This window comes from Elephantulus edwardii, unplaced genomic scaffold, assembly GCF_000299155.1.
Source record: "Elephantulus edwardii isolate Elephantulus edwardi_28Jun2011 unplaced genomic scaffold, EleEdw1.0 scaffold00014, whole genome shotgun sequence".
Lineage (NCBI taxonomy): Eukaryota > Metazoa > Chordata > Mammalia > Macroscelidea > Macroscelididae > Elephantulus > Elephantulus edwardii.
The window spans coordinates 31,139,281-31,150,747 of record NW_006399764.1 but is presented as its reverse complement, the minus strand read 5'-3'; the positions used below and the strand labels follow the sequence as shown (position 1 = coordinate 31,150,747).

The 11,467-nt window shown below is 50.0% G+C and overlaps 1 protein-coding gene across 1 annotated transcript in view; it reads right to left on the bottom strand.

Annotated features, from left to right (window-relative positions):
* LOC102864789 (phosphoglucomutase-like protein 5-like) overlaps positions 1-11,467 on the bottom strand; it is a 150,941-nt gene that overhangs the window by 42,413 nt on the left and 97,061 nt on the right. The window contains exons 7-8 of the mRNA XM_006881328.1: positions 10,992-11,107; positions 3,553-3,688 (exon numbers count right to left, since the gene is read on the bottom strand). Coding sequence (XP_006881390.1) covers positions 3,553-3,688; positions 10,992-11,107 — 252 coding nt within the window. The remainder of the gene's footprint in view (positions 1-3,552; positions 3,689-10,991; positions 11,108-11,467) is intronic.

Below are 11,467 nucleotides of genomic sequence, written 5' to 3'. Positions count from 1 at the left end.
TTAGCACAATTAAATGTTCTGGGATTCCCATTCTTCTCAGAGTCAGCCACAGTTTGTTATGATCCACGCAGTCAAATGCCTTTGCATAATCAATCAAACACAGCTGAGACCAGAGACCATGCAAAGCAGTGGACTCACACAATAGCTTCTGACACGCCTCCAGGTAACAAGCCCCAAGGCGGAGCCTAAACCGGAGGGGAGGAGCAGAGGGACCTGCCGCCTCCGGCCGACACAGGAGCCAGAAGCAGAGTGGTTTTCCATGAAAACCCCTATGTATGATATCATGATAGATGGAAGAACTACTGACTCTGTCCACGGTTTCATCTTAATTGGATCTGCAATCAACACTCTTTGTACCAACAGTCAGGAGATCAGGAGAATATCACATTGGGAATGTCTGCTGTCCAGGACCTCTCCAACGTACTGAAGAGCAGTGATGTCTGTTTAAAGACCAATGTGTGCCTGAGTCAAGCCATGGTCTTTTCAACCACCAGAAGTGCCTCTGAGAGCTGGATGAACAAGGATGACAGAAGAATTGATCCTCTGACGCAACATGTTGGAGGAGAGGACTGAACATCCCGGGGACTCCAAGAGAACAAACAGACCTGTCTTAGAGGAAGTGAAGCCAGAGTGCTTCTTAGATGCACGGATCGTGAAGCTTCATTTCACTTATTTTGGGCATGTTGCTAGGAGATGCTATTCCCGGGAAAGGGCCACCTGGCTTAGAAAGGTGGAGGGTCAGCGAAAGAGAAGACAGCCCTCAACCAGGTGGATCAACAGTGGCTGTGGTGCTGGGCGCAAGTGTGTCAGAGCTGACGAGGGTGGCACAGGACAGGACAAGATCAGAGCTGTTGTTCACAAGGTCACTGGCAGCCGAACTCAACTTGACAGCACCTAACAGCAATGCCACCACCAGCGCTCCTTTGAGGCAAGGATGGTGAGCATCGCCTCGCATTCTTGTGACACCACACTGGGAAAGCAGAGAGAGGAGTGAAGAGAAATGTCAAAGAGAGGAAGAACTTCAGCAAGATGACCTGGCACCGTGACTGTTAGAATGACCTTGAGCATGGCGGAGAGGGTGGCACAGCATAGGGCAGAGAGGATGAAGATGGCACAGCACAGGACAGAGAGGAGGAGGATGGAACAGCACAGGGCAGGGTTCAGATCGGATGCTCAGAGGGTCACCATGAGCTGTAATTGACTTGATGGCATCTAACAACAAAAACCACACCGAATGAACAAGACCCAAAAGGAAGATGGTGTGAGGTGAGCCTCCCACTGGCTTCCTTCATAGTTATCTAACCGGTCCGTTCTGGTTTAACCCTCTGCTGAGAATTTGCATTTTGATCTCACATAGATAGAATCAGACACTATATTTTAATAAGCCCCCAGCTGGTTCTCATTGCTCTCCAGGCAGCTTGTAGATTCTTGGGCCCCTGAACGATTGCTAAGCTCCCTGGGTGATTCTTAACCACATTAAGGAGATTCCTGTAAGTCGCTGAGAGACTCTTACAGATCCCCCCGCATCACATCCACAGGGGATTATTATAGATTTTATAAAATCACCTGAGAATGTAGTGTAAGTTTTGATTCAGTGTCTCTGGTAAATTCTCAGCAGGGCTTCAAACTGGGATGAATCGGTCCAAAGCTCTGCTCTAAAGTCCAGAGACAATTCCCTTAGAAGGAAGTTGAAAGCCTTTCTGTTCCCCAGGCCCATGAGACACTATCAAGCATCACCACTGGTAAACAATTCACGTTGATCTTGTGTTAGGGGTCACCAAGTCAACCACAGAGCAGACCTTAGGAGCCACAGACAGAAATCCTGCCTGACCCTCTGCTGTCCTCCCAGCCTCTGCTCTGCTCAAACCCTCTACTGCCCACGGAGCCAGACGTCCCCAGGGCATCTCCCTCACTTCCTCTCACCCACTGCTTTTCCAAGCAGGGTTATTGACAAGTGAAGCAGAATGAGGCGCCCCACCGGAGCCAGGCCCACTGGGCTGTAGGTCCAACCCCTAAGGAGTCGACAGGACAGAACAGAACTGCTCCGGGTTTCTGAGGTTGCAGTCTTCCTGAATGTGGACTGCTCATCTGTCTTCTGTGGAACAGTTAGTAGATTTGAACCACTGACCTTTGAGCTGTGGTTGTTATGTGTCAAGTCAGTTGCAACTCATAGTAACCCTATCTATGCCTGAAACCTGCTCTATCCTGTGCCAACTTTACTGTCTCCAACACACCTACCCCCATTACCCCAGTCACTGTCTCAGTCCATCTCATCCATGGTCTCCCTCTCTTTCTCCATCTCTCCACCCTCCCAAACATGACATCCTTCTCCAAGGACTGGTCCCTCCTTGCAACATGCCCAAAGTATGTCAGACGGAGCTTCAGAATCCTTGCCTCCAAGGAGCAGCCTGGTTTAACCCTCTCTAGGATGAATCTGTTTGTTTTCTTGGCAGTCCATGGTATATTCAACACTCTTCTCCAGCACCACAGCTGAAAGGCATCAAATCTCCTTCTATCAACCCTAGTCATTGTTTGTTGTTGATTGTCTTCAAGTCAAGCACAACTTATAGCAACTCTATGAACAAAAGGCCTGAAGCCCCTCTACGACCATCCACATTGATCAAAGTTCACAAAGTTTCCCGAGGCTTGTGGTTTAGGAAGTGGATGCCACTTGGTTAGCAGCCCAATACTTAACCCACCGTGTCAAAGGGATGCCGACAATGCGTCTCTAAAGCCACCTGTTGTCAGACAGTGACCCTCGACCTGGCTTCCAGGCCATGCATTTTAATAGGTGGCAGCTGCCCTGTCTTTCTCCAGCACAGCATTTGGTGGATTTGAACTGCTGGCCTTTTAGTTACCAAACCAATACACTATACCACCAGGGATGCTAAGTGGAGTCACAGAAACCCTGTGTTAATACACTAATACTCTGAGACCTCACTCCCCACATTAACATCCTTCTGGTCACCCTGCACTCAAAGCGAGGCTTGGTTCTGGGGACACGTAACTAACACATCTCGCTACATTCCTATCACACCTTGACATGCAAGCCCAGCATACCTTGAGAGGCATCTCTATCACACATTGGCATAAATACCCAGGACACCTTAAAACTCATGCCCAGCACACTCTGATACACACACCGGCACCCTTTGGTACGCACACCGGCACCCTCTGGTACGTACACCGGCACCCTCTGGTACACTCACCAGTACACACTGGTACACACACCAGCACGCTCTGGTACGCACACCAGCACCCTCTGGTACGCACATCGGCACCCTCTGGTACGCACATCGGCACCCTCTGGTACACACACCAGCACCCTCTGGTACGCACACCGGCACCCTCTGGTATGCACATTGGCACCCTCTGGTACACACACCAGTACACACTGGTACGCACACCAGTACACACTGGTACACACTCTGGTAAGGACATCTCCCCTTTAGGGTCTAACCTCCCTTAGAGTTTTAGAACTCCCTAGAATTTTAGAAATCTCTAAGCAGCATCTCCCAGGGTCTACAAGGAGACCTTTACCCTCGTCCTCACCTGCAGTAATAGTGGCGTCCAAACTTGGCCCAGTGATCTCGGACAATCTCCTCCACGCTCTGCTTGCGGGCAGCGAGGATGGACAGCCAGACCAGGACAGCCCAGAGACCATCCTTCTCTCGGAGGTGGTCAGAGCCTGCGGGTGGGAGAGAGGGTGAACTAGATTGATCCGTGGGGAGAATACAAGGTCAGTGATGGGAAAGTGGGGGATGAAACACCAGTTACCCTCATTTTATCATACAAATAGCAGTCCTTCCCCAGGAACAGTTCTGTAAGCACACTATGCTTTTCTTTTTAATAATAACGTATTTTAAAAACTGGGTTAGCAGTACTCATGAAAATAGCCCCCAAGGGGAGTGAGCAGTTGACAAACACAGCAGGCATGTGTTATTTGCATAAAAACATGACGATTTCATGTTTAAAATTGAGTATTCTGCTGAAATGCTTGGGTTTACTTAGTCATTATGTTGCAAACTTATTGCATTAGAGTCAGGCCCTGCATAGCCGATCCTCCAGCAGGTGTTCAGAGGCTGTAAGTCACATGAGAAGAGTCAATGGTGGATTCAAACTTGCAGAGACGCACCTCTGTCAGGTTAGCAGTGCTGCTCGCTACCACCTACCCCACCAGAGCTCCTTGTCACAGCCGTGCCCCGTAACAGGTCTACACTTTCAGAAGTGGACAATGGAAAGTAGATGTAATAATACGAAAGATATTTCCATCCTGAAGACAGTTAATGGAGTGGTAAGTTCAGCTGATGTCACGTTTGCTCAGTCGTGTTTGTCAGTGATTGTCTGGCGTCTGTGGACAGTGTTGAGTTGGCCCTGACCCCCAGTGACGCTGGCAATAAGGGAAGAAAGTGCTGCCCAGTCCTGCCCCACCCCACAGTCGGCTGCAGATCCAACCATTGTGGTCACTGGGCTCTCACTGGCTGCTTTTCTCAAGGTGATTGCCAGGCCTTTCTTTCTAGTCTGCTTGAATATGGAAACTCCACTGAAAGCTGCCCAGCATCTTAGCAGCTCGCAAACCTCCACTGACAGAGGGATGGTGGCTGTCCTTGAGGTACTGTCTTGGAGGGAACCCCGTCTCTGAGCCTCTGCCCTGTACCAAATGCTGCCCCAGGTATCAGCCATCCAGCAGTGACCAAGGGCCCCTTCCTCATAAAGCTTAGAGTTAAGTATGTGGAGACAGACAACAGAGAATCAGACAAGGGTGAGCCAGAGATGCGTCACCTCAGGACAGCATCATGATGGAGGTAAGCCTGAAAAACAACGTCACGTGTGTCACAGCAGTACAGCTGCTTCACCTGGGGGCAGTTTCAGGTCAGACCCAGGGACTCAGCCAGGGTGGTGACCCAGACAAGGTTTGTAACAAAGCACTCCAGCTGAGGGCCAACAGAGCCAAAGGCCCTGAGGTACAGACGAGCCGGAACCCCAAATACTAGAGTCACAGGAAGAACCCAGAGATACCGCGCGGGGTCCATAGCCTCTCCGCACGGCAGACATCACAATAAGTGAGGCCCATGAAGTCAGAGACTCAGGAGGCCTAGTTGGAGACCTGCCCTGTTAACTCAAAGGCTGTGCCTCTCTGATAGTTCACACCACCAAGGGCTTCAAGAGGAAAAGACGGGCAGTCTCTTCCGGTGCCATCAGCAGCCTCAGAACCCTAGAAGGGTCAGCTATGAGTCGGTTCCGACTTAGGGGCAGAGAATTTGAGTTTTGAGTTTGAGTGTGTGTAAAAGTGATGTTCTATGAAGCGTACAATAGCACCATGGAACAGTTTGAAATATTGCAAGATTTAACAAATGAGCACAGAGCTTCAAAGTGACAAGTGCTACTGGAAATGAGGAGAAAACAGAAGTCGTGAGTCTTCTATGTAAACTTCTTAACCTTGATCATGACCTATAGCCCCTGGGTTATTAACAAGGTTAAGATTTTTGAATCGTTAATAATTTTTAACCTTCACTGTGGCTGAGGTGATGAGGACGGCGCAGGAGAGCACAGGGCTCAGGTGGGCTGTTCAGTGGGTCGCCCTGACTTGTACCCAACTGGAAGGTATTTACATAACAACCACCTAGCTCAACACTTGAACCAAAACACTTTGACAACTGACGCAAAGAGCCATGTGCTGCAATAATGAATTAATGGAAATCCAAAATCTCTGTAAATGTTCAATGAAATTAATAAAAAATATAAAAAGAAAAAAGAGCTGTGTACTTGGCTTTGAGCATTTCTAGCAGGAAATTTCCTCCAGCTCTGGCGAGTCCGATAGGGAACTTACGAGGAGGAAGGGCCAAGCTTCTCTAGAGGATTGACGGTCTGTGATGAGAATTCTGGGCCTCTGGGCCCCGTCCCTGTGGAGGAGTCCAGCCCCAGCCCCAGGCAGGAGACTGTCCACAAAAATGGAAGAAATCTGGAGGACTGCTGCACTGGCTGATGGCCCAGGGCCAGAAAAACAAAGAGAGGAAACCCTGCCCACTGAGAGACTCTCAAAACCTTTTGTCCTTTTATAGTTGAAAGATCACTTTTATTTACAGGCGAGAGCAAAGGACCCCTTTGTTCTGAAGTGCAGGGCTGTGCATGCCGTGGCCCTCTGCCAGCTCACACAGCCCCCCCCCCGCCAGAAGCATCAGAGCAGGGAGGGGAGGTGCCAGGGGCTAGTGAGAGGACCACAGAAACCCCAACCGGTGGTGGATGGCAGTAACCGTGGATTGGCATGGGCAGCCTTAGCCACAAGTTATTTTTTAAAATGCCCAGATTGATAAGGGATCAGTGACTATAAAAGGATCTGTATTCCCCACAGCTCTGTTTTTTTTTAAAAATAGATTTTTTCTTTTGTGATTTTAATGAAAGTTTACAGGAAAGCTAGATTTTTCATTCATTCATTGATGCACATGTTACCCCCCCATTCTGCTCCCTCCCTCAGTTCCCCCCCTTTTTTTAGTAGCTCCTTGAGATGGGGATTGGCTGCTAAAACACAGGGGAAGGCTTCCACTGGACTGTCATTGCAGGGGTTCTGGGGGTGCACTTCTCTTTGTCGCAGCTCAAGAAAGTGAATAGTAAAGGCCTAGCAGTGAACACCCAGTGAGAAGGTGTGCAGACCATACAAAGGGGCTGGGAGGTCTGAGGCCCCCTGAGGAGAGAGCAGGGGGAGGAGAGAGGGTCCACCTGAGGCCCATTGAGGAGAGAGGAAGGGGCAGAGAGCTGGTCCATCGGAGGGCAGGTGGCTGATGGGTAGTTAATCTCTCTGCTGTCCTTCACTGTGATGTTCGTTTCTTTACAAATGGAAGGATTATGGAAACCCTGCATCAAGCAAGCCGTCCTGTCTCAGCCCACCTGGGTTGTTCTCCCAACATTTGACACTTTTCTATTGGGCTGCTGCACACTTCACAGCCGCAGTTGAGTCCACAACCTGCTTCACTGATTGATACCGGCTCTATTGCACAGGTCTGGAAGCGACCTCCACAGATCCAAGGCCCATCAGTGCAAAGTGGTCTCGGGTCACGAATGTCTGGGTCGCTCTGCGTAAATCTGCCTCCACTCTGAAGCCACAGAAGCAGCAGATCAGTCCTTCATCACTGTCACCTTCCTTCACTTTTGCGTCTAGTTTTTAAACTGTTGGAAAGTTTCAAGCTGTGTCTTCAGTAAAGGGAAAGCCACTGCCCAGGTCGATTCTGACTCTAGCCACCCCACAGGACAGTGGGGAGCTGCCCAGGACTTCCGAGGCTGGAAATCTTTCTAGAAGCAGACAAATCTTTCTAGAAGCATCTTCTTCCCCCAGAGAGGCTGATGGGCTCAAAGCACAGACCTTTTGGTTAGGTGTCGGGGGCTTCAGCCACTGTGCCATACAGACCCCTCACACTGACCAGAGCCCACTGCTGTCAAGTCCGTTCCAGTAATGGCGCTCTCCCTCGGTTTCCAGCTGTCAGGTACACGGGAGGAAACAGCCCATCTTTGTTTCACGGCTCTGCTGAAGGATTCAACCTGCCAGAAAGGTGTGGCCTTTGGGTGAACAGGGCCACTTCCCATGGGCGGTTCCTGGGTGCACAAAGAGTTACTAGGTCCAGCGGCTCACCCAAAGGTTGGAGATTCAACAAGTCCACCCGACGTGCTTCAGAAGCAAGGCCTGGCAACCTAATTCTGGGAAATGAACACTACTGTCAGGCTATTCCGATTCACAGTGACCTTCCACTAGGATTGAAGGCTGTAAATCCTAATGGACACAGGACGCCTCATCTCTCTCCCTTGGAACAGCTGGTGGGTCCCAATCACTTTCAGCCCAACACAAAGCCCACCCAATCAACAGGGTCCTGAAAACTCTGTCAGGAAAACCAGCGGTGCACACTGTTATCTGCACATGTGGGGTCGCTGTGCCAGGAGCCGGTGCCCTGGCACTGCTCTCAAGTTAGTTCTGAGCCTGGGGAGAAGCGTCTAAAGGGATTCAGGGCGGAGGCCTTCACAGAGGCCTAGGGCACGGAGCTGTGTGCCAGCCAGGAATGCACAGCTCAGGGCCAGACACCTGAGGAAATGGCTCTGCCTCAGGCCCAAGAATGCCAAGCCTCTGCCCACAGCTGATCCAAGAGAAACAAGAGGTGTCCGGGTAGAAATTTCCTGCATGGCATCTTGAACTCTGAACATGCCAGGGCAGCAGGCTGGGATGGGCACTGCCCAGCTTCTCTTGGTGGTGATCTGTAGGTCTGGACAACCCCAATCCAGGGCTCCACCAGAGAGCCAAGGTCATTGACAAGGTCAAGTGACCGTGCATGTGAGTGAGGCCCAGGTCCCAGGGCTGCTGCTTCATACAGGGGAAAAGAATGTCTATAAAGTCTGACATTTAAATAGCAGAAAACTGCTCATGAGAATGGGGCTGTGACCACCTCTCTGATGTTCCAAACTTAAAGGAACCTGGGATTGTCCAGGAGCCCTGGTGGTCAGGCTGTTCAGCTGGTAAAACCAGAAAGACTGCTGATGGGAGCCCACCAGCCGGAGGAGAAAGATGTGCCAGTCTTCTTGTGTAAAGATGCCAGCCCTTGGGATGCTATGGGATCCTCGGCCCACAGGCTCCCTGTGAGCCTGAACCAACCCGGGTTTGGTGTTTCAAGTTGAGTTTCCTGTACAGAGGATGCGCTGAAATAATAAAATTGAGAGCTGGGAGTCCAAGGCCAGCAAGGTTCTCCAGTGTTTTGGAAGAGGCTTCTCTGGTGACCACCGCTGGCATCCATCTCTGAAGAGGCTGTGCCCTTTGGAGCGGCTCCTCCTCGAGGCCCAGAGCTGACCCTGCACCCGTCAGGCTGAAGAGCAGTCTGTCTGGGGGGTGGGGGGGGTCCCACGCTTGACACCATCTTGATTCCACTATCACCTTCATTGTGCATTTTCTGAGTTCAGGCCACATAAAATCATGCAAATAGTAATGTTTTAGTGCTTCTAAGACAGTACTCTGTGGTAGATCTTTCACAATAATATTTGCTATTTTGTTCAGCTTTGCTTCTTCAGCATAGTGGGTTCTGAGACAGTATTTGTAGGGTTAGAGAGAGGATGGATGGATGGATGGGTGGATGAGTGGATGGATGGACCACCAAGGAGAGAAGGAATCAGGGAGGGAGTGGAGAGAGGAAGGGAAGGAGAAAGGGAGGGAGACAGGAAGAAAGGAGGGAAGGATATAGGAAGGAAGGAGGGAGGGAGGGGAGAATGGTTGAAGGATGGAGGGATAGACAAACTGATGGGAAGGTGGAGGGAAGGCGAGAAGAAGGGAAGGAAAACAAATGTCTCCCTGCTGGCTTTTCCTCTCAGCAGTACTGACAGTTGCATTTGCCATCGCTCCAATGTTCGAATGAATGTCCCAGAGCTCGGCCATTTGTGATCTCAACTTCTGGAAGGATTCATAATTTAATTTTTTTTGTAAGCCAACGCAAAACCGACAAATATAAACCAGTTCGAAGGAGATAGGACAGAATGTTCCAAATTACAATACATTGGAATTTTATAAAAATTTAAAAGAAAGTTTTGGCATTTCCAATCACCATTTTATTATACACTTCTAACAATACTTGCATTAAGAATGGTGTTTAAAGGCATTTTCCATTGCCTTAGATGAGATATTAGCTTGTTTGGCTTTTCCTGTGTGCCTGTTGCCATCAATAACTCAGAAGTGACCGGGTTCAGCAGAGAGGGGGGGTGAGGGAGGAAACAATCTTTGGGGTTTATGAGATCCTTACTCCGTCTGCCATGGGATGAATTCAGGTTCATGAAGACATTTCATCGGGTGTCCAAGGCGAGGATGGGGAGACTTCGTCTGACATCATTTGGGCATGTTATGAAGAAGCCATTCCCTTTAAGGGACATCATGCTTGGAAAAATAGAAGGCCAGGGAAAAAAGAGGAAGACCTTCACTGAGCTGGATGGGAAGAGTGGCTACAACAAGGCCCTGAAGTCCAGCAGAGATTGTGAGGCAGGGGCAGGACAGGGCAGGACGGGGCAGGATGGACAGGATGGGAAGAACAGGGTGGGGGGTGCAGGACAGAGCAAGAAGGGGCAAGAAGGGGCAGGATGGGGCAGGAAGGGGTAGGACAGGGCAGGAAGGGGTAGGACAGGGCAGGATGGGGCAGGAAAGGGCAGGACGTGGCAGGACGGGACAGGGTGGGCAGGATGGGGCAGGACAAAGCAGGATGGGGCAGGATGGGACAGGATGGGGCAGGGTGGGCAGGACGGGGCAGGATGGTACTTTTTTGTCCACGGGGTCACCATTAGTCCGAGCCAAAGGGACAGCATCCTCCCAAATCCCCTCTGTCCTCGCCATAACCACCATGCTTTCTGTGGATTTCAGCCGCTGACATGTCCTCTAGTTGTTTATGAATAAGTATTTTCTTCCCCCCAACAGGTACACAGTCTATCCACCTTCCAGGCGTCGTCCTGTCTCCTTCTTTATTGTCCTCCCCACGGGAGCCCCTCCCAACTGCAGTCTCTGTGTCAGTCCATCTGGTTGAGGGTCTTTCTCTCTTTTGCCGACCCTCCACTTTCCCGAGCATGATGTCTCTCTCCAAGGAACAACCCATAAACATTAGCAACTTGCTTCCCTGTAAACAAGGAGAAGGACTTCCTGGTGGGTTACCACGGACAGCAAACAAGGCTGCCCGGGAGTCGATGATGCTTGCCACCAGTGGATAAGCACATGAGGATTCTGTGTGGCATTCTCTCTACTCATAAAATTCTAGAAATGTCCAGAACTCAAAAATAAAAATGGAAAGAGAAAGAAGAAATGGATATGGACATGAGCCAAAGAGGAAACTGGATCATAGCACACATCCCAGTAATTTTCTCTGATTTTGTGCTTCTGACTTCCTTCCAGACTTTGATTCTCAGAAGGTCTCCAAATGGAGGTAACAGAGAGCACAGAGGAGGAGTCGCCCCCCTCTCCACCGTAACATTAGCCCAAGAAAGCCTACCCGTGCCAAAGCTCTCCTCTCCACACAGAGAGCAGCGCCCTGAGTCCATCAGATTCGTGAAGAATCTCCACCCAGCGGGAGTCTCGTACACAGGGACCTTCATCGCCTTGGCCACCCTGGAAGACATAATTCGAGACAACAGTCAGTTCACAGCCTTGCTTTATTCTCTCTCTCTAAACAGCAGGACATGCTGGGCAGCGTTTACAAGTTTTGAGATCTCAGGTTCCAAGGTTTCCATTTACAGAGACTTTATGTACGGCATCACCCTAAGCCAACCTCACTGTCTCCACTCTGCTTAAATCCATCTAACTATTAACGTCATTAAAGAAAACTTGGAAGAACTCTAGAAGCCCTAATCCACAACATAAACAGTCTTCCAAGCATCCTGAAAAATCTACAACCAAAAGATAAAATAGATGAATGGGACCTTCTAAGAATCAAATCCTCATGCAAATCCAAAAGCTTCTCCAACAGGG